The 26,520-nt window shown below is 34.8% G+C and overlaps 2 protein-coding genes across 5 annotated transcripts; one reads left to right on the top strand and one right to left on the bottom strand.

The window, feature by feature from the left end:
- Positions 1-594: 594 nt before the first annotated feature.
- Positions 595-24,720, bottom strand: LOC109609350 (uncharacterized). 4 transcript variants are annotated; one of them, XM_020026007.2, is made up of 10 exons: positions 24,345-24,720; positions 6,836-6,988; positions 3,967-4,537; positions 3,649-3,911; positions 3,364-3,589; positions 3,279-3,305; positions 3,135-3,167; positions 3,031-3,066; positions 2,706-2,845; positions 595-2,646 (listed from the first exon to the last, which is right to left on the bottom strand). In XM_020026007.2, exons 1-10 carry the CDS (start codon positions 24,477-24,479, stop codon positions 2,506-2,508), a joined length of 1,725 nt encoding a protein of 574 aa, XP_019881566.1. In that variant the 5' UTR covers positions 24,480-24,720; the 3' UTR covers positions 595-2,505. The 4 variants fall into 4 exon arrangements, with proteins under 4 accessions (XP_019881566.1, XP_019881572.1, XP_019881580.1 ...); XM_020026013.2 differs by having other exon boundaries at positions 3,135-3,161; positions 24,345-24,719; XM_020026021.2 differs by lacking the exon at positions 3,031-3,066 and having other exon boundaries at positions 24,345-24,717.
- Positions 4,691-6,817, top strand: LOC109609376 (leucine-rich repeat-containing protein 70). Its single transcript, XM_020026040.2, has 6 exons — positions 4,691-4,729; positions 5,192-5,399; positions 5,455-5,819; positions 5,874-6,072; positions 6,121-6,530; positions 6,581-6,817. Exons 1-6 carry the CDS (start codon positions 4,697-4,699, stop codon positions 6,773-6,775), a joined length of 1,410 nt encoding a protein of 469 aa, XP_019881599.2. The 5' UTR covers positions 4,691-4,696; the 3' UTR covers positions 6,776-6,817.
- Positions 24,721-26,520: the final 1,800 nt, after the last annotated feature.

The following is a 26,520-nucleotide window of genomic DNA, read 5'->3' as shown; positions in this document are numbered from 1 at the left end:
TTAATAAAATCATAAATATCTTAGTTTATGTCAATAGGATTAATTTTAATTCATAACAGATGAGAGAAAAATAAAGAATTTTTGTTCTAATTTTATACATTTTTATAGTTTTTATAAATAGGGCTATTTTATTTAATTTATGACAACCTGTGATAATAATTTACAAAAACTAAGTTTCTTTAATTTAGTCAATCTCTAACTTTCTCAAGAAGTGTTTCCAAAAATATGAAATACTTATTATATAATCGATAGGAGTAAATTTTTTGACCCGCAATTGTTACGTATACCTGGGTTTTATGGCCTACATTTTTTTGGGGTTCTGGGCGGGGCTTAGCGAGAGAGGGTCGCAAAGGATTTTGTTTGGAAAGTGGTAATGCCATTCTGCAGCCGACTGCATAGTCGGCCAATTAAGAATTAGGGTAGTTAATATTATGTAATTTAAAAAATATATATCTCACCTGGTGTTGAACTTCTAATAAATAAATAAATTTTCTTTTCCCCTTATACCATAAAAATAATAAAAATAAATTCTAGTGACTTGCCCAAATAGAAGTCCAAATAATTTAAAAAAAGGAAATTTAAATAAATAAAAAGTAGCAGCCATTATTTATTTGTAAAAAAATATTCTAAGTAATCTCTAGTTTAGCCAATTTATAGTTACATAGTTTTGTAGTAGGGTAAACACTCTTATATAAATATTCATATGAAAAAGTAAAAACAGACAGGAAAAATACAAATATCCACACAAATATAACTAACATGTTACATAAAATTAAACTCGAAACAAAATACAACTGCGCTGCGACTAAAATTATCGGGCAAGTGTTTTTTTTTGTTAATTAAATTTATTAACAATCACAATCACTCAACAATATAAAAATATGCAGATCAACAGATTTTTACTTATAACAAAGTCACTATTCTGAAATTATGCACCAATTCAAACAACTTACACCCTGTAACTATTAATAAATACGACCAAAATGCATAAAATATGTTAACACGCAACAATTAAATGGGAGTTAAGCTGCCAAATTATTAAAATATAATCTAAACTAATGCATTAGCTTAAAAAATATAAAAAGGTGTTCAATACTGATGTCGAAAATTTTAATAAGTTAATTTAATAATATAAAAAAATAAAATTAGGGTTAAAATTAAGAAATATCACTCATGTTAATACTAATAGGTACTACACCTACGAGGGCTGCCCGAATGTTCCAAATCCGCCGACAATCCAATTTCCAAAACTTCCTAATACTGATTTTTGTAATACCGAGATAATCCAGTCTTAAAATATCCAAAAAATATCATTTTAATAATTTGGCGTGAAATTGTATAACATTAATACTCATAATTACGGATTGTCCGGATTTTAAACAAACCGGGACTATAGAAAACTTCATTGCAAGCTTAAATACAAAAAAATTGCTCTAAAACCTACTAATGTATAAAATAATAATAAAAAATCTTAACGTATAAAATAACTGGTTATGGTATACAAAAAATGACGTCAACGACGTCGAAAACAGTGATTTTATATACAATGGAGGTCAATCACACGTTAAAAAATAATAAAAAACGAGAACAGAGAATATACTGGTCAGAAAAAGGCAAAATCGTACTGAAAAAGAGAGCATTTATAATACGAGTATTATTGGGTCAAAGAGTATTTTTGGATGGTGTGTAAGACAGGAGATTATTCGAGCGACAAAAATAAACTAAATAACACTAAAATTAAGGTACTACTGGCTTAAGCAACAAGGGTTTGGTTAAGTTTCCGACATTTTTATTACGGGCACGTAATAAAAACTTATAATGCGCTTGTGGAAATATCACAATCTGCAGTATGTATATAAAAAAGGTGGGTGTGTATATAAAAAAATGAGTATTACTTCGTATAAGTACTGGATAAGTAAACTGGTTTTAGAGGGCGATAAGAAATAATCAACCAATTTGCTTATCGACATTTAATCGATAAACAAAATGATCATTATTACTTTATATAAAAGTATATATAAAGGTGTTGCAAAAATCGACTTGGAAATGAATCAATTTTATAATTAAAATCTGTCAAATAAAATAAACTAATTTCTTTTATACTACCGAATATTATCAGTAAACAAAATTTTGGATGATCGACTTATGCAACGCCATATCAATTTAATTGGCGCGTTGTTTACAAAGGCGTGGTTATTAATTGCTTTTAAATAATATTTGAGTATTTGTTATCACAGAATGAACCGGGATTAGCACTGGAAACGATCGAAATCCGACGCCGCAAACAACGCAGCCCATTTAATAAAAATATCTACAAAAATTTTTATTTTTTTTTAAGTAATTCAATATCACTTGGGGGTTAATCCAATAAAAAATGGTGTGTTATATACTGGCATTTCGAAAGGCTGCAACGTAAACACGCGTCCAACAACAATTGCACCGAGATTCGTTCTATCAGAGAGTGAATTTTCAAGATGTTTGCAGCGATTGGAAAGGCGATTCCTGCTAGTGCGACTCGGTTTCGGTGGGCATTTGCGTCGACACAAGATTCAGGGGCAGATCCTCCATACAATCGTCGTCTGAATCGGCTTCGGGCGCCGAACCGCCCGGCGATTCACCCGCTGGCAAGAATGGATACTTCGACCCCTACAAAGGAACGATTAGTTTATTATAAATGGATGTAAAATGGGGGCTAGAGGGTTTACTTGGTTGGGCAAGGTGGGTTGGTTCTTCTGGCCTTGAAGTGCCATTATGAGGTGGGGTTGAAGCTGTCTGCGCAGCGCCGTCAGCATTTCTTCCGTGTCCGTTGTTTCTGAAATGCTGCCCTTGCTTTTCGGTGCGATTACTACAACAAACAACATAACATTTTTAACAAACATCAAGTGTTAACTGAAACATGTAACGACAAAACGACAAAAACATGCACCAGACACACTAAAACTAAACGAAACACATTCATATTAACACAAAAAATGTACAATAAAGACACGTTCCAATAAAGAAAAATTGACAGTGATTTTTGGAACATACCTCTGATGCGTGTTATTCGTGCCGATTTACCGTAAACTGAACAAAAAGCATCAAACATGTTACTGGCGTATATATCTGCAACTGTTTCAATTAGTCTTACTTACCACGAAGTGGATATTTCATTTGCAGATCTGAAACTGATTGCAATAGGTAAAAGTTGAAAATAATAATATAATCTTTATCACGCAATGAGGGAATCGATTTCTTTTAAGTGATTCCTCCCAAAGCGGATATTGTTTAACACTCACCTCTTAGTGGATTCTTGATTTGGTAATCTGTAAAAAAAAACAATAAGTACTGTTAAATTTAATTATTTTGAACAGTTCTCTTCACCTTTTTCCCGTTCTTTTTCCACAGCCTTAGGCCTTCTGCGCCTCGTGTGAATCGTGTCCCTCCTCATCGTGACAGGCCTATCCACCCCGTGTAACTTGTAGTATAACCCACACGCATTGCACACCATCTCTCCCTTCATGTTCCGCCTCCAGATAGTGGTGGTTTGTGTGCCACAATTCGTACACATCAAATCGACCCGTCTCGCCATATTTGGACTGTTACCGCCCTGAAAACATGCATGAAATCATTAGAATGTGTCGCAGACCATGAAGATTATTTATTTACTTTTCCTCCTTTCATTTGAAGACTGCACCAGGCGTTGCCTCCGGTGAAGTCCGGCAGATACTCCTCGGGTTCATCCTTGGAGTCGGTCTCCATCTTCGTCTGTTCTATTTCAACCGCGGCTTTTGTGGGGAAACTTTGCTTTCTCCTGGCGGAAGATTTCATCTCCATGTTCAAGGGTTGGTCGTCTTGCTTGTGATTGTCTTGGAACATGCTGTAGTTGAGGATGTGCGGTTGGCTCGGCGTTATGCTTGTTATGCTCATACCTAGCAATGATCAATCATTAGATTCAATAATTATTAAATAGCGTAGATAAATCACCTAATTTCCTACAAGTGATAAGCTTCCGAAGCAGCTGCGTGGCCTCATTCGATAGCGGCATCTGAGGATTGTACCCATTTTGCGACAGCGTGTTCCAAAGCGTCGTGTCGTCTTCCGGTATCTGCGGATGCTCGGGTAACGGACTGGAGGCGCTGTTCGTTGTCGAATTCGAGTGTTCCTCGGGCGCCTGGGACATGTCGACTTCCAGCCTTTCCGGATCCGAACTGTTGCTGCACTCTGACTGATTGTCGGCGATTTCCTCCTTTATGAAATCGATTTCCGGTACGCACGTTAGATTTTCCGGTTTCGGCTTGGACAGATCGGCCGGTTCTGTCGGCGGTTCTTCGCGCTGGTCTTGGCGCACGACCGGCGTGCACGTCACCTGCGGTTCCATGTCCGGATATTTAAGTGCCGACTCGCTGCGGATTTTGATGAGGGGATGGTGATCGTCCACTTCGACTTTGCATTCGATCGAATTGACGGGTGTTTCGGGCCGGTCCGGTTCCGTTTTAACTACGGTTTGGGCGATCAGCATTTGGTCGATCAAGTTCTCGCTTTGTCTCATCCTTTCCTATTTTACAAATAAATGCCCGAATTACTTATTAATGACAAAGCAATGGCTATGCAAACATTACAAGATAATAAATTATTATGTAAATAAGATAACAACAATCAAGTATATACCTATCTGATAAGACGACAGAAAATAGTCTAATAAATGAAACCATACATGATGGTTGGGTTCGGTTCGATCAAATTTGGGGTACGTTGTCCTATATTTATTTAGTTAAGTAAATGTATACAATTCGGATGTAAATGTTTATTTAGGTCTGAACAATGTAAACTAATACTTTACACCTGAATTAAAGTTTAATATTTAAATAGATGTAAATAATGTGAATGAAAAATTAATTTAAAAATGTATTCTTATTCGGATTCGTCATCACACCACACCTTTAAATGATAATATTCAGACAATTTCTACCAAATAGAATAAACGCACATATGTTAATGACAATTACTATTAATATAGTCATCGATTTTTCACCTTTAAAGGTAATTCCTATTAATAATGATTCATTAATAATAATTATATCTGCGTGGTTAATCGATAATTTCTATAGCGTTTGTTTTTGTATTTTATTTAATAAATACCTTTCAAGAGTTGTCACATTCTTTATCACTTAATCTAGCAATTTATATTTATTTGATTTCATTTTTTCAGTTCGTATTGATCGTTGCTTTAGCAATTCAGGATAGTAAACAAGATGACGAATTCTTCAACTCAGACCACATTTGCCAAATCTGCAAATGCGAGGATAAGGACACAGTGTATATTCTAAACTGTGACGATCAAAGAGTGGACAAAGTTATCGCCGATTGGCCGTCAAAGACGAAGGACCTTTACGCTAGCTTTAGCCGTAACAACATCGGTACGTGCTACAATTATATAAATCATATAAGCAGTCATCAAAACAATTCTTACAGGCACATTAAGGAAACAACCAGCTACAAATAGTGTCTTAGAATTAGTTTACTCATATTGCCAAATCGACAAATTAGAAGCCGAAGTGTTCTCCAACACACCTAACCTACTCTTCCTCGACCTAAGCCACAATTTGCTCGAGAGCGAGGACATATACGAAATTGTGTTCAGGGGACCGTACGTGAACGGCACTTGGAATTCTTTGCCGTTGACAGGTCTTGATTTAGCTTACAACAAAATACACACCCTCAAACCAAATGCATTCAAACTTCTGCCCAATTTGCAAGAGTTGAACTTGGAGGGTAACGATTTTAGAGTTCTCGATATCGTTACACAAGGAGTCCTAGACTCCTTAGACAAACTAGAGGTGAAATTATTCAGTTGTGTTGTTATTTGTTTTAGCAATGTTGTGTTGTTTTAGAGGCTGAATTTGGCTCACAACGAACTGACGGAAATTACCGGAGGAACTATAAGGAACTTGAAAAATTTGGTAGAACTGGACTTGTCGTACAACGCCTTAGATTTCGTACCTTTTACTTTGAACGAACTCAGTCAATCTTTGGAGAAATTGAATCTTGATGGCAATCCAATATTTGAATTAACCGATAAATCTTTCATAGGTAAAATGGTTGGTTAAATAAAGTAAATTTTAAATATGTGCATTTTAGGCATTAGAAACTTAATCGACTTGTCCTTGAACAACATGGATAGGTTGGAGACAATTTTGCCAAACACCTTCACACCTTTGAACGTTCTCCGTAAACTTCAACTATCCAACAACCCCCTGTTAAAAATAGTGGACAAAGAGACCTTCTCTGAACATACGAACCTCGTGGAAGTCTACATGAACAACAACTCGTTAATAAACATTGACCGGCACTTGTTGAACTGGCCGCAATTAAAGATATTCGAGTTCAAAGACAATCCTTTGACGTGCAGTTGTGATCTGCTCGACATCACGGAGAATTTGAATAGCAGGATCACCAGAAATTTGGACGGACCAACGTGTTTCGACGAAAACTTCGCTAAATCGCGGCAAGTCTTTGAACTCAGCAGCGAGATTTGCAACTCGAAACCGGTAAGTACATTATCGTGATAATAAATTTGAAGTTAAAGATTTATTTGTAGGAGAACTCCCCTTATCACAGGGAAAAAGTGGACAAAGGTTATAACACAATGAAAATGGCAATGATCACTTTGACCATTATCCTTGTTATTACGGGACTGACGATTGGCGGAGCCATTTTCTACATGAGATACAAGAAGAGAAATTATCCATTTGTCAGCGAAATCCGATATAATCCTGTTGCTGCTATTATGTAATATATTTTTTTAATTTAAATAAAGCTTTTTGTTGTTTTTGTACATGTGACTTTTATTTACCTCATCGTTACCGGTGAGGAGTTTGGTGTAAGAGAGGAACTCGTTGAGGAGGTGTTCGGCCTTCCTGGCGACCTCCTTGAACTTGTTGAAGGCCTCCAGCTGTTCCGCACATCTCGTACATATTGTATGTGGCAGGGGATCTTCTCTCGAAACCTGGAAAATGAATAAACTAATTAACGAAGTTTAATGACTGGTGAACGGCGCAGAACGTGGAGCCGAATTGAGTTAATTGGTGCATAAATTGTTAAGTTCGACCTATTAATGGTTTCCGTCGAGATATACCATATGGCTCCAATGATAACATTAACCGACGGCCATAATCAATCGATGGAGTGAAAACGTGTATAAAAAACGGAAGGGAGGAAATGGTGGGCAATTTTACGGCGGTGCGGTTTTGCAACCGGCCATTGTTAAGTTTACGGATCTGATATGGTTTCGTGTCCGATCACCGGCTATTTTTAAACATTGGAAAACGCACACACATGTGTATTCAAGACGGTAACATCATATGTTTTATCATTATCGATCGGTGAGATTAGTCAGAAATGTTTTTCTGTCGTTACGAGAAAATTACACTTGTGACGTGCGTTTTAATTAGAGTGTCAATAAGTCTTTTTTATGGATTTTTATCATTAATCAAACAGGATAAAAAGAAAATAATTGGCGTAACTATAAGTGTATATATATGTTAGCTTACGTCATCACCTTCACCGATGGACCGATGCGACGTGCTCACATCTATTTAGACTAGTTTTGTTTTATAAGCAAATCTGAAGTATTTGTTTACATTTAATAATCGGGGCAGTTCTTAAGAAAGAACCAGGCAGTCAAGCTTTAGATGTCGAGGGTTAAAGTACGTTTGTTGTAATAAAGCGTATTATTGTGAATTTAGTGTTTTAATCAAACTAAAAAGACAGATTAACAGTCGCTAATCTATCATCAGAAGTGGGATATCTTCTCGTGAATTATTTCCGGAAGAGAGGACCTAAAAAAATATTTTTTTTTTTTTTTGTGTTTCTTTGTGAACGAACAGACAATAGTGAAAAACGCGACCGCGCAGTAAGTCCGAACGTTGTGAACATTACCGAAAGTGCATCGGAGAGAGACTAGCAGCAAGAAAGTAACAACAGATTCCAAAAACAAAACATGGAAATTTTATCGACAATGGCCAACGCCCAAACTACTCAAGCAACATTGAAGATGACTGCGCAGAAGGTTTAAGTGTGGCTGCAGCGCAGTTTCGACTTGTAAGATTTAGAAATTGCATTTGAGGAATATGACTTGAATTTGTCAGGAATGGACGAGTGGGTTACGAAAGAAATAAAAGAACAACCGAATGCCGTTTGATCTCTTGATGATGTGATGTGCCCTGCTCGACCCATTCAAGAATGTCTTAAGAACTTAAGAAAGGACACTGACGCCCTTAAATATACAAAAATGTAACTTTTTCCAAACATCTGTGAAATATTTAGGTGTGATCGAAAAAGGACTGGCTGGATATTTTATACATCTTGTGAAAAACTTTGCAACTTTAACAGCACCGATATCTGCACTGTTACGTGAGGGAAAATCTTTTGAATGGACATGTAAATGTGAAAATGTACGATTGACATCTTATCCGATTTTCAACATTTTTGATCTGGAATTGTCAACCGAACTACATACAGAAGCAAGTTCGTTAGGATTAGATGTCGCTATTAGCTGTCGAATAGAGGAAAGTTGAAACCAAAGTATCACGGACCCTTTGAGGTAACGCATTGTTTACCTAATGAGAGGTACGCACTCCGAAGGATTGGCAGCCGAGGTAGAACTACAACAGCAGCGCATGAACAGTTACGAACCTGGCCAGATACAGAAATTCTATAAGGTATGATGGATATAGATTTATTTAATAAGATTGATGTGTGAATGTGTGTAAAGGTCCCTGCATAGTAGGCTGTTTAAGGTCCCTGTGTATCAGGCTATATGTAAAGGTCCCTGCTTAGTAGGCTATGATTAAGGTCCCTGCTCGGCAGGCTATTTTTAAGGTCCCTGCGTCGCAGGCTATGTTTGAGGTCCCTACTTTGCAGGCTATGTTTAAGGTCCCTACTTTGCAGGCTATGTTTAAAGGTCCCTGCTCGGCAGGCTATTTTTAAGGTCCCTGCTCTGCAGGCTTAGATTGTTGTGTTCTGTGTCTGTGAGACAAGCGGGTAATAGACCTGGTAGTGGTTGAACCGCCTCTGAGCTCCTGGCTAGAATATGGTATCTTTTGATAGCACTTGAGAGTCATGGGTGTAACAGACCTGTTGATGGTTGAGTCGCCTCTGAGCTTCTGGTGGTTGTTAACTGTGCCACATAACAGTCTATTTTGTTAAATGAAATAAGGTTTAGACTTAGTTCTTCGAATATATTTTGAGCTTGTACTGCTGTTATAATGTTTACAGATTACCGGTGTCAGGTGAATCTTTGCAAAACTGCGGAAGGTGCGAGGACGCCCCACATGTCAGGAAGGCCGTGTTAGCTTACGTCATCACCTTCACCGATGGACCGATGCGACGTGCTCACATCTATTTAGACTAGTTTTGTTTTATAAGCAAATCTGAAGTATTTGTTTACATTTAATAATCGGGGCAGTTCTTAAGAAAGAACCAGGCAGTCAAGCTTTAGATGTCGAGGGTTAAAGTACGTTTGTTGTAATAAAGCGTATTATTGTGAATTTAGTGTTTTAATCAAACTAAAAAGACAGATTAACAGTCGCTAATCTATCATATATATATATAGATATCTAAATAGTCATGTTCTAACAGGAAAAATAATTCACTCTATGGTGCGCTGATTTGTAAGGTTTAATTCGAGTTTTCAGTTTTCTTTTTACAGATAAAAATTTAAATCAAGTTAATGATGGTAGTCATGATATGGCCTTTGTAAATCGAGTAGCTACATTTTCACCATATTATATTAATATGTAATGGCGTTATTGTTCCCACCAATATACATAAAATGTTTTGCATCAATGTAAACTTTGAACAAGTTCTTGTGATTCTGTGAAGACAAAATTTCTCTATGTTTCCTATAAATACCGTTTATCGGCCATTTAAATTTTATTATTCTGTAATATTTAAACATAACGTATGATATTTGTGGATTATTTTTGTAATAAATAATAATAATTAAACTAAATTTTACAATATTTTCCTTAATGAAAATAAAATTAAAAATAAATTAATAATTAAGGTTTTATTATTATATACTTAGACATCTGAGTGTGTGATATGATTTATTTAGATATATGTTGACTATGAATAAAAACGTAGATATAAATGGCCACATTATTATTATTCTTTTTAATTTAAATTAATTTTATAATTAATAAGTGCCTAAACATTTCGTATCTCAATTTATATACAAATATCTTTATTTACATAGTTTTTATACATTTTATTTCGGGAAGAGTTCATAAGTAGAGCAATCAAACCCTATATTCAATACAACTGATTCTATAATTTATTTCTGTGTCCGACATCGTTCGTTAAAACAAAAAATGCCTAGAAGTAAGCATTTATCAATACAAATTAAACAACAAATTGTAGAAAAGTTCCGGAATGGTGAAATGTAGAGTAAAATTGCAGTAATTTTAAATTTAAACAAATCGATCATTTCGAAGACGATTTCCATTTTTAACAAAAGGAATACACTGGAAGATGTTCCGAAAATTAGTAGAAAACGCAATACTAATTGAGCTGTGGACAGGAAAAAATAAACGAACTCGGTGTGTTGGTGAGTACCATAAAACGAAGACTAAAAAGAGCTGGTCTCTAATGACAACCAGCAAACTATACACCGGAGAAACTACTTCTTGCAAGAGAACATGTGAACTGGACAAATGGGCAATGGAAAACAATTTTGTTTTCCGATGAAAGTCGGCTCCAATTATTGAAATCTGATGGCATCTCATAGGTGAGGGAACCAATTAATGAAAGGTATAATCCCAAGTACAAAAGACCCACTGTGAAGCATGGTGGAGGAGGCGTTATGGTTTGGGGATGCTTTTCTGGGTTTGGCATGGATCGTTTTGTTTATCGTGACATTTTCGTTTAAAGTGGCTCTACCTTTGACCCTTGAATATTTTTCAAATATTAATAAATACCTAACTACACCCACTAATAACCGACACTAATATAGATATTTAAACGTACACTTTTATCAAGACAAATGAAAATTTTTAAAGTTGCTCTACAAACATAAAATGTAAATCTAAGTGGCCACATTAATTACAATTTGATTTATTGTAAGTATTTTTATTTGAAGTATTTTAGTTCTAATTATAATAATTAAAAAAATAATAATATGACCGTCCCTTGCAACAACGTGAAACGTTATTTTAAAGATTTTATTTAATATTATATATTATTAGATGCGGAAAACACAATTATGTAATTTAAAATTTTGTCGCATGTCAATGAGCATCTAACACTGCTTGAAATCATTTTGGTTGGAGTCAGAACCAAATAAGTTGAATTTTGATTCATCGCTCCAAAAAACGATATTCCATTTACCAGTTGTCCAAATAAGATGTTCCCTGGCAAAATCCATTCTCGACTTTCTTAGTTTTCTTTGATAGTTACACATCATATTTTTGATTTTTGTTGATGTACTTTTTCAAGGATATACAATAAGACAAAACAAAAAGAATTTATAAGTGTAAATGGACAACCGAATGGAATACACAATTGTAATATAAAACGCCAATTGATATCCTCAATAAAATTCATTATAACTAAAATTCAAATTATTTGAAGTTTCCATACTTTTTTCCACCACTGCGAGTGAGTAAAAGTTTTAGGCAACACAAATAATGTTTCATTATACCATAAATTATCAAAATGCCAGAAATGGTTCAGTTTCAAATATGCAGGAATATATTTATTATTATTAAAATTATCTGTAATTGCTTAATACTTGTTATTAGCCATGTGTGTCTAGCAAAAAAATCTGGACGAATAGGTTTCAAAAGTGGTTAACGGTTAAACATGCTTTAAACACGTTCTCCAGTAAAAGTACACAGAAATAAATTATATTATTTGACCGATACAGTTTTTGGTGTCAATCAATAGTGAACAAGTCGACCTTTAAATTTCCAGTATTTATGTTGATTGATTCAAAAGATTAAAATAGAAATTTTGTCTTTATACACAGTTGGAAATTCCGTGTAATAACAACAAAGTTTAAAGTGCATTTTGAAATTATTCAATAAACAAGAAGTCGGTTAGAGAGACATCTTGTTTATAGACAGTTTCTGGACATGGTAGAAACAGTTTGAAAGTGTCCGATGCTAAAATTTCATAGTTAATCGACCTAATCTAATCACGTAGCATCATTGTTGGCTTAAACATTTCACACTTCGTGATTCACATTCTCTTCGAAATTTCCGATTCTTTTCTATTTAGTTAAAAACCCATTATGATCAACCGAAAAGTGCTTTCTTGTCGTCAATCATAATTGTATGCGATTTAAATCGTTAAAAGTATAAAAAATCGTTGAAGAACACCTGTGGAAAAGTGATAACTTTTCCCAAAACCTTACGACACCGAGAAACGAGAACCATTGCCAAAGCGCACACAATGAACTTTCAAATATCTTCTCATTGTTACGGTTTGAACGGTTGCGCAACAAGAAGAACAGAACCGTAATCATAGATTTGCACTCCGATCTGATATATGATGATATGATTTTGTCGATTTCGGCAACTTATCAGGAAAATTCCACCCGTTACATAAACTTCCATTGTCGGTCGAGTGTTTATTTTTAGCGCGCCGGCATCTCGCAATAATCTCGCATATAAAACAGCGCCTCCCATTTTCCGTCGCCGTGTCATTCTTGATTCCGCGCGATCAATCAAGTCGCAGGAATGACTCACTGGCAGAGATAGCCGGACACTTTAAAAACGAATGCTGTCATCTAACGATTAACATTTTCTTGTTCGGTTAAGTAAAAATAAACGAGGCGTTTCGTTGGAAATGCAAATATTTCTGTGTGATTATTCCTAGTCTCACTTCTTTTTATCAGTAAATTGTCATAAAAAACTAAATAACTGTAACATTTTACCAATTTCATTTCATCATTATCAGACCGAAGTTATGTATCAAACATAATTCTTTCTTTTCATGTAAAACAAATTCGATCGTCTTGAAAACAGTAAAACCTACATATTTATGCTTCTAATTTAAAAGATAATATAAGAGTGGCTATTTTTGGTTTTCTTCAAAAGAGACTTTCGTATTTATTAAATAAGTAATATAAGTATTTTCATATTTTGATAAACAACAAACTTATGAAAAGCAATACTTACTTGGTTTTTATATTTTATAAAATACAGTCAAACTTTCAGTCCAGAATGAAAATTATATGTAATTTTTTTAAATTTAATATGTACCCTGTATTATTTACATTTAAATAATTGTGCAATAATTTTCGAGAGGCTTTCGTATTTTGTGAAATATCTGGAAAACTGTAATAAACACTAATACAAATTTTAATGTGATGTGTTGTGATGTGAACAGTAATAATAAATATTAAGTTAATACATTTATTTATTTTTGGTTTTATCTACTATCTCGAAAACTGTTAAAAAAAGTATTTTAATATTTTTACATCAATCAGCAAGTTTATATTTTTATATGTAAGAAGTTTTCGTATTTTGTCTTTAATAAATGAAGGTATAATTAATAGAAGTATATCCAACAAATAAATGAACAATATGTTTACAAACGAAAATCTACTTGTGTATAAAATAAATAAATTGACCTCGCCGACCACAAAACAAAGCGGAGACGAAACCGAAAACACCGAATGCACAGTTTCGGCGTGTTTGTGTTTATCATAATAGGTCGATCGGTTGCGACACGAGTCGCTTTTGCGTCAGCCGCCCCGGGGCGTTTTATGATTGTTGTGTTATGGATCCGCGCCCCGGGTTCGCGTAATTTTTTCGCCGTGAATCACGGCAATTCGACTCGGATTCGGTACGGTTATTTTCGATTACACGCCGATCGGGGCGGATTAAAGACAAAGGGACGGATCCAAGGACTTCTGAATTGGACGCTTGCTTGCTTGCTTGCTTGCATTTCGGTGGTGACGATTCGTGTTCTCACGCCTGATCTTTATAATTTGACAAACTGACACTTTATAGTGTAGAAAGTGTACGAGCAAATCGATTAATTCTCGTCGAGACGTGCATTCGAGTCGGGTTATCACCGTTTTTTTATTCGATTCCGTTGTTTCCTGTCCGAAAAATTTTCTCACATCTAGTAAACCAATTTATCTTGGTTACGTCGGTCGGTTTCCTATACGTTCAATCTAGTTTTAATGTTAATCGTGGTCCATTTAAGGTTAAAAAACAAATAAACGGCAGTAAAACCTGTAAACTTCCACATTATTAATGCTAATTTATTCTGAGTCGCGGCTAAAATGAGATATAAATTTCGTCATAATTAATTCGTGAATAGAAAAACAATGAATTTTGATTAACAATTGTGATGAAATAATTATAATGGGGAATTCATGAATTCTTATCGCAACACGTTTTTTTTTGCACCGATTGTCAAGAGTGTCGTTTTAAACAATAAAAAAAATAAAAAGGGGTTTAAAACGGCACATTATTTAATAATGTCTCGAATACTGTGAAACATATTTTATTTTAACTTTTTACACAAATCCATACAATACATTTACAAAAATCTTCGATATATAATTTATATTGACTTTAATAAGAAATTGTCAAACTTAAATTAAGTAATTTTAGGTTGGTTTTAAAAGACTTTCGTTTTTTATCAAATATCTAGTAAATTGTGGTAAAATTATTTTCATATTTTACACCAATCTATTAACAATTAACAATTAATCTTTAATTTGTAAAGTAAAACTTCTATTGTGTGAGATATCAGAAGGTACCAAATTTAACAAATTCAGTTTTACATTGGTTACAAAAAATACTTTTGAAGTGGATCATAGTAATGTTTATTTCTTTCTGTTATTGTTGTGTCCAGAGCGGACAGACACATTTGGACAATTTAATTTTGTTCTTTACATTACATTTACTGTGTACATTTTTTATTTTTCACTGGACAAAATTATAACTTTTTACTTTATAGTATTTAACATATTTTCAATATTTTGTATAAATCCGTACAATAAATTTACAAAAATCTCAAAAAATGCAGTGTATATTCTCATATTTCTGCACTAATTGATAGGCAAGTACTTTATATTATTTCAATATTGATAAGAAATTGTCAAACTTAAATTAAGTAATTTTAGGTTGGTTAGAAAAAAGACTTTCGTTTTTTATCAAATATCGAGGAAATTGTGGTAAACATATTTTCATATTTTTACAAACATATTTCTATAAACAATGAAACAATCTTTAATTTGAAATAAATTTTCTATTGTGTAAAATACCAAAAGGTTAATTAACAAATTCAAATTTACGTTGGTTACCAAAATTACTTTTGAAGTGGATCATTTGCACTAGACTAAATAGTTTTATATTATATAAATATTTTCAATATGATTTATTTTGACCAGTAGTATTTGAATATTTGTCTCCCCAGACGGTGTGTATGTTAATTTATTTTATTTTTCATATATTTAGCATAGTATTTTCTGGATTTGAACATAATACTTTCCACGATGTGCGACAAGAAGAAGCTACCGTTTTCTGATTATTTTTGCTAGACAAAACCGCACATTCTCTACATCTAGGCTTCGAGATATAGACATTGCTATCACGTAAATCTGTCTACTATAGAAGAAGGGTGCATGAAGTTGGTCTGAGAACCAGAAGACGTTTTCGACATTCTCTATTAAACAGGGAGCATCACTGCTTGTCATGGTCTGCAACAAATGGCTTAATTGTTTGTTCACAGATGAGTCTGTCTGTCTGTCGAATAGCCGTAGTTGGACATTTGTGAGGTGGTTTTGTAACAGTATGGTGTGGAATTTCTTTAGAGGCGCGCACGAAGTTGCTTATATTAATTATAATTATAATATTTATTATTATTCTATTTACTCAAGAATTGGGACCTCACTGTGTAAATTGGAAAAATGTAGTGCTTCTGTTTTCTTCTTTAAATTACAAATCATTTGGTTGCATTTTCAATAAAACAAGCAGCAGAAGTTGGAAAACTTTAAAAAAAATTGTTTTATTAAGTATTACAAAAGAGAGGCTTGTTTTTTAAATAGAAAATGTTGCAATAGACAGTAGTGGTCATAATTTAAAACTTATGAAAACGTATTAAAATATGAGCTGTACTACTTAAATTGGATTCTAGTGTATGTAAAGTTTATTCCTTTCTGTTATTGTTGTGTCCAGAGTAGACATATTTGGACAATTTAATTTTATTCTTTAATGTTCTGTATACATTTTTTATTTTTCATTGGACAAAATTACAATAACTTTTTACTTTATACTATTTCAATGATCCGTGTCGCGCTTCAGTCATTCATTTACTAGAAGTTTTTTGCTTACAATCATTTTTTAATAATGGGCCATAGCCAAACTGTATCATCAGCTATAAGAAAAATTATAATTTAGCTTTAGCAGAACCGAAAGGAACTAGTGGAGATTGCTAAGAGTTTACAGCCTAATGAGCCAGTCGTGCATTAATAGAGAAGGGCAAGTGATAGCTATGAAAATTATTTAGCGAGTTCTAAAAAGTCGAAGAAGTCGAAAAATGGATAATTTGAATGTAAAAAACAATCTGTTCTTATCGTCAATTCAAATGAACGCCAATTTGAAGGAAATGCGACTTGCTGAAATTTAGTTTAAGGATTGTGACAAGAAGGTTAATGAATGAGAGTTTGTCTAGAAAATCCTGCTTTCTACTAAAAATGTGAGGGCTCCATTTCGATTACCTGAGGATCATAAACACTGGGCTACAGAACAGAACACAGTGGTGATAGGAAGTTTCTAGTGAAGGGTCTACATTTAAATAATTTTAAAATGACAGTTTAGCTTGTGTTACACCACACAAAACTTTTGTTAGACTCACTGTGAAACAGGGTGATGGTTTAATTAAGATATGGGAAATTTTCTATTTTGTCATTGTACTAGATGGGGTGAAAAGTAACCTCTTTAACTACCAAAATGCGCTGGTATCGCGAGAAAGGTTATGATACCTTAAAGACCATTCATATTTAGGCCGACATGTCAAATTTCAACGCGATACAGCCCTTAGTTTTGTTTCGACAGCTGATTTTTGGTTACGTGTTTGGCATCATGATTTTCATTCTCTCCAACAACATTATTTTTTGAGAGGAAACAAAACAAAAGTTGGTTAAATATTATGGGGCTAATTCACCTTCAGATTACACCGTGAAATATTGGTTCGAGAGTTTCATGGTGGCAGAAATTCCACTGCCGATGAAGTCCGTACCGACAGGCCCTCCGATGGGATTGTCATGGCATCCTTTTCGTGGACTACCTCGAAAAAGGAAAAACCATCAATAGCGAGTATTACTGCGCATTATCGAAGCGATTGAAGGCCGAAATTGCTGCGAACCGGCCTCACATAAAGCGAAAAAAAATTTGTTTTTGCTCCAATTATTTCCCCATCCAACTTATTTGCCAGATTTAGCTCCATCGGACCATTATCTTTTCCCAAACCTCAAGAGATGGCTCATCAATAAAAAATTCAGTTCGCGAAAGAGTATTTTGCAGACTTCCCGGAAAATTACCTTTCGCACGAGATCAAAAAGTTGTAAAATCGCTGGAATAAGTGTATAAGTTTCATTCCCAAGGAGGTTACTTTTCACCCTCATTTAGTATTGCTGCCACATATTGAAAAAACGATACCGTGTGTGTTTCTACATGATAGCAACCCCAAACACAAATACAAAATTGTTTATTTGAATTCAGAAAAATAAACAGTAACATTTTGGAGAATAAGAAAAGATTAGTTTTTAAAATAAAAGTATAAAACAATATTAGTGTACATATTAATATTATTTGAAGAGTTCACATTAAGTAAAATAGTTATTTGTGGCCATAACATTGAACAGTTTGAAAAGTTGCTACAGTAATTAGCAGCATGTGTATACATATGTATACGAATTTGTAGTACATGAAAATACATTTCGACTTGAATTGGTGATCATTAAAAAACAATGTAATAACATTAATAATCTAATTTCATCAGTCATCAAATCGTGACTCCCGTTTTATTGGAATGGAACAATTGTAAGTACGAGCCACATTCGTGTATCCTGTATGTCCCCATGATACAGCGAATAACCAACACAAACGATAAACAAACGAAAAATGAATCGATCTCTGAATTCGTTCAATTAATTAACACCCGTCGCCAGTGACACTTTACAAACAACCCGAGAACAAATAACAAGAACCGGTACGAATGGCACGAACACAAAGAGACTTATTATAATTTTTTTTCATTCGGCCGCGTTTTAATGGCGATATTCCGAAGCAATTACCGACTTTTATCAGCCGTATTCCGTTTCGTTATCTATCTGCATACATTAATCCCCCCACGAGATCGTGAAACGAAGAGAAAAAACCGGGCGACGACGCGGAACGGGTATCCCAAGACAAAGGCGAGCTAGAACGGAATATTTTACCGCTGATGTGGTCAATACGAAACGAATAAATAATCGGGGTCTCTTTCTGTTTTATTTAGATTTCTTTTCTCTACACCGTTTTGGGCGGACAATCTAGCGGCCTGATAACGAAAATTGCGGAGTGGCCGTTTCTCATTTAACTTAGACGAGACCGGCTGATAAGAGGAGTAGAATTGTTCGGTCCGGTCCCACGTTTCTGTTGCCATAACGGTACACCAAAGATTACGTACGCCACGTTCTAATGCGTCGGATTTTTGTGCTGGTTACGTCAGTTTCTTGTCGGACAAAGAAAACACTTTATCAATATATCTCGTGTGGGATCCGAGAAATATTCATGTATTTGATGACACGATCTTTATATACCGAATATATCGAATATATCGAATATATCGAATATATCGAATATACCGACCAACAGTCTATGATATGATATGATATGAAAAATTAATCACACAAAACGTTTAAGACCAGCTGTATATGTCCGCCATTAGCGTGACCCAGAAGATAATCATTAATTAAATCGACAGCGTTTTGCGTTCGGTTTTAATAAACTGCATTTTGTGCAATCGCCATACATTATTTGTAGAAGTGTGTTGTTATTAATGTGTCGAAACATGTTGCTAATAATACCTAATTAATGCCAACAGGTTAATGTGACTCCGATTAAAATTTACTATTCCGCTGTTAATTCAATCCGATTAGAAACTGAACGTTTCGGTCGCAATATTAATTTTAAACCGAAATAACAAAACGCAACGTACATTATCAAATGTTCCGGTTGCAGAACGAGAACTCGACGACTTGCACAAAAGGCGAAAATTAAACTTGGTTACGTGTGCATGTATTACACGGAACGAGCACCAGTTAGATAAAGATAAGGTGGCCGCGTTCGAACACACCGGAAGCACTTTCTAACTCTTGGAAGATTGTCAAGACCGTTCTCACAGACAAAAGCCTGGGCAAAAACCGTTTGTCGAGCGTTCAATGAGCCTTTTATTGTGTTTCGATCGCAATTCGATGGCACAAATTAAATTAAACGAGTGGAAGACAAGCTACGTGACATACGGTACGGTACTGTACAGCAAATACGATTTATTCACTATCGCTCATATGTTAAAAAAGAATAATTGTTTTTAATTTAAATTAATTTCCTACCTTAATTTATATACGGATATCTTTATTTACTTAATTTTTATACAATATTTTATTTCGGGCAGGGTTCATAAGTAAAGCCACCAAACCCTATATTCAATACAAGTGATTTTATAATTTAGTTCTGTGTCCGATATCGTTCCTTAAAGCTAAAAATCACTAGAAGTGACCATTTATGGATACAAATTAAACAATAAATTGTAGAAAAGTTCCGCAATGGTAAAAAGCAGAGTAAAATTGCAGTAGATTTAAATTTAAACAAATCGATCTTTACGAAGACGATTTCCAATTTTAACAGAAGGAATACACTGGAAGGTGTTCCGAAAAGTGGTAGAAAACGAAAGACTAACAGAGCTTTGGACAGGAAAAGAAAAACGCTTGTTGTTCGCGAGACTTTTATCAGCGCATCCCGCAGTACCATTAAACAAAAACTAAAAAGAGCTGGTCTCTATGGTAGAAAACCAGCAAAGAAGCCCTTCATTTCTGCAAACTAAGAGCAGCGAAACTACTTTTTGCAAGACAACATATGAACTGAACAGATGGGCAATGGAAAATAATTTTGTTTTCCGATGAAAGTCGGCTCCAATTATTCAAATCTGATGGCATTTCATAGATGAGAGGACCAATTAATGAAAGGTATAATCCCAAGCAAACGAAACCCACTGTGAATCACGGTGGAGGAGGCGTTATGGTTTAAGGATATTTTTCTGGGTTTGAAAATTTGCAAAATAATGTATTTTAAAGAAAGACATAGATACTCTAATACTATGTATTCCTTCCTCTGTTCGGAAGCAGTGAATTAATCCGCCGTGCCATTGAAAGAGTCAAATTATTGGTGTCTTCTTGCGAAATGTTAGCCCATTCGACTTGAAATGTTACTATTAGCTTTTAAAGTGTTGTAGGTGGATTTAGTCTCCTTAAAATTGTTTGACCTCATATCCTACACGTGCTCGATCGGATTCATATCCGGCGAGTTCGTTAGCCAATTCAATCTTTGCACATTTGCTTCTTCTAACGTCTTTAGGACATTTTTTGTGCGGTGGGTTCGAACCTTATCGTCCTTTTTCCCAGATCTTGTCCCATGGGATTACTTTTTTGGAAAAAGTCAGTCGTGCGACACGTGTTGGTTACCTCCAAACCCTCAGACGTCGGCTGTTACTCGTTAAACCAAACCTGGACTCGTCTGAAAAAAGAACGTTTCTCCACTACGCTAAAAGCCAATTTATGTGTTCTTGAGCACATTCTGGACGGATGGCTATATGCTGCCTAGAAGTCTAGGCACTCTTAATGGTCGCCTGGATCTTAAATTAGAATCAGCAAGTCATCTTCGGATTGTAGGTGCAGATATTAATCTACAGTAGGTTCTTCTAAATTATGTTCGTACAACTGTGACAGTAACATTATGATTGCGTTGTACAAAATTGACTATGTAAAGATTCTCCCTTTCTTTTGTTACTCTTAGTCGTCCACCACCTGACTATCTATGCACATTTCCACTCTCTTGGAATAATCGTACTATTCTGATCACAGGTGATCTAGGTATGGCAAGTGTCGTTGAAACTGTATTGTATAATCAATGTTGTGTTAAAAGTAAACGAAAACATTGTTGAACAATTTTGCACGATGACAAAAAACTGTAATTTGCGTGCGCCCTTATCTACGATAATCAGTAGGAAACAATTTTACTCCTTTGAAGCATCGCGGTTTCATTGATTTTCCTATCACTAAGGGTTTAAGTTTTTAGTAGTTACTACGTACTCCAGCAGTTTGAGCAGAATAAATTTTCTCCTTGTGTTTCATTATTTATAGAGTACTCAGAGGATTCTTAAATTCTTTTGCAACATCACTTTTCTTTTCACCTCATTCTACTTTTTCGATTAACTTCTTCTTTTCAGCAATCGTCAAGCGTTTATACTTTTTAGGACTCATAACTAACACAAACTTTTATTTTTCGTTCGAATTACCAAGTGCATAAAATGTATTGATTTAGTTCGAAATATAAAGAAATTTTCTAGGGAACTCGTGATAACTTTGAATTATAGAGAGGTTCGAATTATCGAAAGTTTGAATTAACAGGAGTCGACTGCATTATGTTTTGTTTCTATATTACCAGGGGCGTCCAAAAGTTTTGATGTCGTGTGTGTGTATTTTAATTTCCTTCAAAAATTGCTTTTGTATTTAGTTAAATATCTAAAAAATAGTTTTCACATTTGGTCACATATTTAGATAAAACAATATAATAATCTATGTATAGTAAAACATAATTATAGCACTAGAAAGTATAAAAGTTAAGACCCACAATGTTTGTTTCTTATTTTTGGAGTAACTGATATTTTTTTTAAAAAAGCTTTAATCTGGTGTATACTCCAGCATTCTCATCAAAAATTGATTTCGCATTCTCAATAACTGCTAACACGTAATAGCAAGTGTTAATGTGAACAACAACAACAACAACAACAACAACAACAGAAAAGGAAACAAAGCTTAAATTGACGTATATACGATTCAAATCCAATGAGAATTGACAGACACAAACGTTTCGGTTTGCATTCACGACCCGTCCGTTCTCGAATCACTTTCGGTCTTAATTGCGACCAACTTTCCAAATCCGGACGGATCGGACGGATAGGACGGATAGGACGGATGGGAGGCGCGAACGCCCGTTTGCTCGTACACAATTGTCGGATTTATTAAAAAACATTGACCTCTTGCGCAACTGTGGGCCCCATCATAATTGTCCGACACATGTGTGACGATCTCTTCTTTTTATTCGATGTAAGATAAAGGTGACCGATTCGGAGCGATTTGCGGTCGAGGAAGACTGATACGGACTGAAATAGCGACTGTATATTTAGAGACGATAATTTAAAACATTATCGTGCGGTTTGTACCGGTGCCTGTTCAATGGAGAAGCACCAACAGATGTTCTGATAATTATAATCATTGGACTGAAGGTTTCTTGGCTCTTTTGTCCGAAATGGTTCGACTATTTTAACTCAAACAGGACAGGAAATGCACATTCACTTACTAATTTAACTTGAAAATTGATCGAGAGTTTCTTTTTCCGCGGTTTCCACCAAGCGATTGGGATCTTTAAAAATGGTTTATGACACCAACGGAGCTACGAAACCTTGAGCGTGCGATTTGCGGTCGCGGATTGGGCGTTCGCCTGTCCTTTCCTTTATCCGTGCAAACTTAATGAGGGGAAACCGCCTTTAACAATGTTAATGTCGATCGGAATTTTCGAACCGTTTCTATCTTTAACGCATAAGTATGGAAATCAGGAATTCGTTTGTCTTCATGAACTGATTGAATGTGTCTTTACAACTGTCGTAAAGGAATTTTATCAATGGAAACGGTGATTACTTGTGTTTGTTTCGAGTTTTACACTCATTTTTTTGTTGTTATTATGATGATGAGTAACATCCTAGTCATCAGGTTATAATTAATGTGATTTCACTATTTTTATCATTCGTGGTACCCGAAATGATGCAACTATTTTCTGTTGTTAACAATTTTTCCTATAGAATTTCTTACTTCTTCAATTGACATAAATTTCACTTGATTTTATAGATTATACATTACATATTTACGTACATGTAATGTAATTTTATGATGAGTATGAGTTATCAAGACAACATGTTTAATATTTGATAGATATTTATTAGATAGAACAACAAAGGTAAAAAATTGTGTAATGTAATTGTAATTGTAATTGTAAAATCGCAGGTCGATAATTAACCGGAATGACCAAAACATTGTGAACATAAACATTAAACAACAGTATGAAAATAATTAAATAATGTAATTAACACAATAATATCAATATTCCTTTTATGTGTATACATTTGACTATTAACAAAAGTGTTAAAACTAATGATCAAATAAAACAGATATTAACTTCAATAATTTCTATTCAATAAATTATGTTTTAATGTGAAAAACAACTAAAAATTGAAAATTTAAAAAGAGCTATAGTATGTTTATCCCAGAATATCTTGAAAAGTACGAAAGATACAACAATTAACTAAAAGATCACATTAGACATTAACTAGAAGAATAAATTAAATAAATTGTGTTTTAATATGTAAATTTACAGCACCCTCTGTCAAAACACATCGTCAATCACATGTGTCAAAAAAGTAAACAATCGATCTGTCAAAAATATAAACATTCACTTTTAGAAAGCCAAATCGATCAGATTGAACACGAATCACCGTGTGATATTTGAAAAGCAGTAAATTAACACCGAACAACAAGAAATTGTATTACGGGCAACGTTCGAAATGTCGCAAGAAACGTATCGGATCCGAATCCTAGTTGCACAACGCGAACAAAGAGAACGCTCGCGTTATCAAATCCCTCAATCTTATCCGTATCATCTGGCCGTTTCTTCGCCAAAAACTTTCTCTATGCCAGCGGACCGTTGCGAGTCTTGTTGATTTTATTGTCTGTCGATGATATTTGTTGGCGGTTTGGTCGGCTGTATTCCGATCCACAATGCAACTCGAATCCCACGCACGGCAGATGTGTGTGTATGTGTGTATGTGTCGGGACAAAAAAGTGGATTATTTATACACGTCGGTCGGCGAAACATCCCAAAATAACCGGAATCCGGTGCAGCTGCGTGCTCCCGTCAACACAACAGCCATGGAAACCTCCGCGACAACACGAAGAGGACCCAAAAAAATAACTATATCCATCTCCGGACACTGCAGTGTATCTGGATGATGGGATAGACACTCACCGTGATCGAGAGACACGTCATGATGCGGCGCGGTATGTCCTGGCCGCCGCCGTCGCCGAACATAAACAAGGCATCGTTATCACCCGCGAGACAAAGACGGCACAACTGATAAAACTTCGGCGGTACATTACACATGTTCGTTGGGCACTCGCACGGCTCGTTTCACATTTCATTCGGTGCGCCGGTTCGCGTACAACAGTTTAAGGCACTGCCATTTGGTGCGAGGCGGCTCGCCGTTCTGCGGTTCTGATTAGCGCACAACAGGAACACGATGCCCGCTGTTGCCTGTGCTGTTGCTGCGCTCTCTGCTCTTTGCTGTTATCATTTGGCAGACGACGGTCGCGAGGTGGCGCCACGTCTTTCGACCGCACAAGACATTTTAACATTCTTCGTTTTGGTGGGGGCAATCAGTGGAAATTATTTTCTTATAACTTCCTAACGCATTAATATCATTTTTAATATTAATATATTCGTTGTGGTGGCTTCTATATGTTTATTCCTTTGTTGATGCTCTGTAATTGTTAAATAAATATTGATAAGACGTTCACTTAACATGTGAGCGTTTTACGTAAAGCATACTAAAGCATGTTTTATATCTACCACATAGATGGTGCTGTACTTACTGTTCGCTGACGTTTTTTAATTTTTAAATAAAATTTTGAAAAAAACTAATAAAATTTAATATTATATGATTTGATAATCACCAAAGAATTTCTTTTCACACATATTAGAATATATCACCTGACTCATTCAACAGTTTCAACAGTTTATGATTTTACTTAAACCAGCATCTAAAATAAATCACATTTCGTTATAAAAACAGTTATTACTCATCTATTAGTTAATTCCAAAACCATTGGAATTACAACTGAATAAATTTTCACGTAATTTCAATTACAAATATAGCAAGGTCTAGCAGAAATCTAGTATGTATATACACTATCTCTCATATGTAGAGCAACATTAGAAATTTTTATCTGTCTTGACGTTTAAATATCCGTATTATTGTCGATATTTATTAAAATTTGAAAAATATTCAAGGATGAAAAAAAGCAATTATAAAATAAAACAACCTTACGTACATTTAGCCTTCTTTTATTTAATATCTATTATTTTTAATAACTTCTAAACACCTTTTTCTCATTGATTTTAGTAGCTTTTCAATATAATAGTTCGAAATTTCTTTTGAGAGATTTTGAACCTCCTCGTAGAGTTCATTCAAATTTGACAATCTTTTTGCATGGATTTTCCGATCAATTTTTTCTCAAAGGTTTTCCATCGAATTGAGGTCTGGGCTTTGTGCTGGCCAAGGCATTACACGTACTCCTTGAGAAGCGAACCATTCTTTAACCAAATTAGACGTGTGTTTCGTATTGTTGTTGTGTTGGAAGGTTCTCCTTAAACTCATGTTACCTTTGTCAAATGGAACCATATCATTCTAAAGAATGTCACGATAAACAAAACGATCCATTATCCCGTCTAACTTGACTAGTGGGCCCATGCCAAACCCAGAAAAATATCCCCAAACCATAACGCCTTCTCCACCATGCTTCACATTGGGATCTAGTGTACTTGGGATTATACCTTTCATTAATTGGTCCTCTCACCTATGAAATGCTATCAGATTTGAATAATTAGAGCCGACTTTCATCGGAAACCAAAATTCTTTTCCATTGCCCATCTGTCCAGTTCACATGTTCTCTTGCAAAAAGTGGTTTCGCTGCTGTATAGTTTTAGTCTTCGTTTTATGGTATTCACCCACATACTGATGTGCTGATAAAAGTGTCGTGAACAACAAGTGTTTTTTATTTTCGTGTCTACAGTTCTGGTGGTCTTCCGTTTTCTATCAATTTTGGAAACTCCTTCCAGTGTATTCCTTCTGTTAAAATTGGAAGTCGTCCTCGATCTGTTTAGATTTATTAAATCTACTGAAATTTTACTCTACTTTTCACAATTCAGGAACTTTCCTACAATTTGTTGTTTAATTTGTATCGATAAATGGCCACCTCATTTTTAGATTTAATGAACGTAGTCAGACACACAAATAAATTATAAAATCAACTGTATTGAATGTAGGGTTTGGTTGCTTTACTTATAAAACCTGCCCAAAATAAAATGTTGTATAAAAGCTTTGTAAATAAAAATATCCGTATATAAATTGAGGTACGAAATGTTT

The sequence above is a fragment of the Aethina tumida genome, chromosome 1, assembly GCF_024364675.1.
Source record: "Aethina tumida isolate Nest 87 chromosome 1, icAetTumi1.1, whole genome shotgun sequence".
In the NCBI taxonomy this organism is placed as follows: domain Eukaryota; kingdom Metazoa; phylum Arthropoda; class Insecta; order Coleoptera; family Nitidulidae; genus Aethina; species Aethina tumida.
Note: the sequence above shows the minus strand (reverse complement) of the source record. Positions and strands in the feature narration are given on the sequence as shown.

Excerpts from the sequence above, each read along its gene's own strand:
- LOC109609376 (XM_020026040.2), top strand. The coding sequence starts at position 4,697 with ATGATGGTTGGGTTCGGTTCGATCAAATTTGGG. Across the intron at positions 4,730-5,191 it reads TCGGTTCGATCAAATTTGGG|TTCGTATTGATCGTTGCTTT; the intron begins GTACGTTGTCCT and ends TCATTTTTTCAG. Across the intron at positions 6,531-6,580 it reads AGATTTGCAACTCGAAACCG|GAGAACTCCCCTTATCACAG; the intron begins GTAAGTACATTA and ends ATTTATTTGTAG.
- LOC109609350 (XM_020026007.2), bottom strand. The coding sequence starts at position 24,479 with ATGTGTAATGTACCGCCGAAGTTTTATCAGTTGTGCCGTCTTTGTCTC. Across the intron at positions 4,538-6,835 it reads TCCTCACCGGTAACGATGAG|GAAAGGATGAGACAAAGCGA; the intron begins GTAAATAAAAGT and ends TTTGTAAAATAG. Across the intron at positions 3,590-3,648 it reads TTCAAATGAAAGGAGGAAAA|GGCGGTAACAGTCCAAATAT; the intron begins GTAAATAAATAA and ends GCATGTTTTCAG.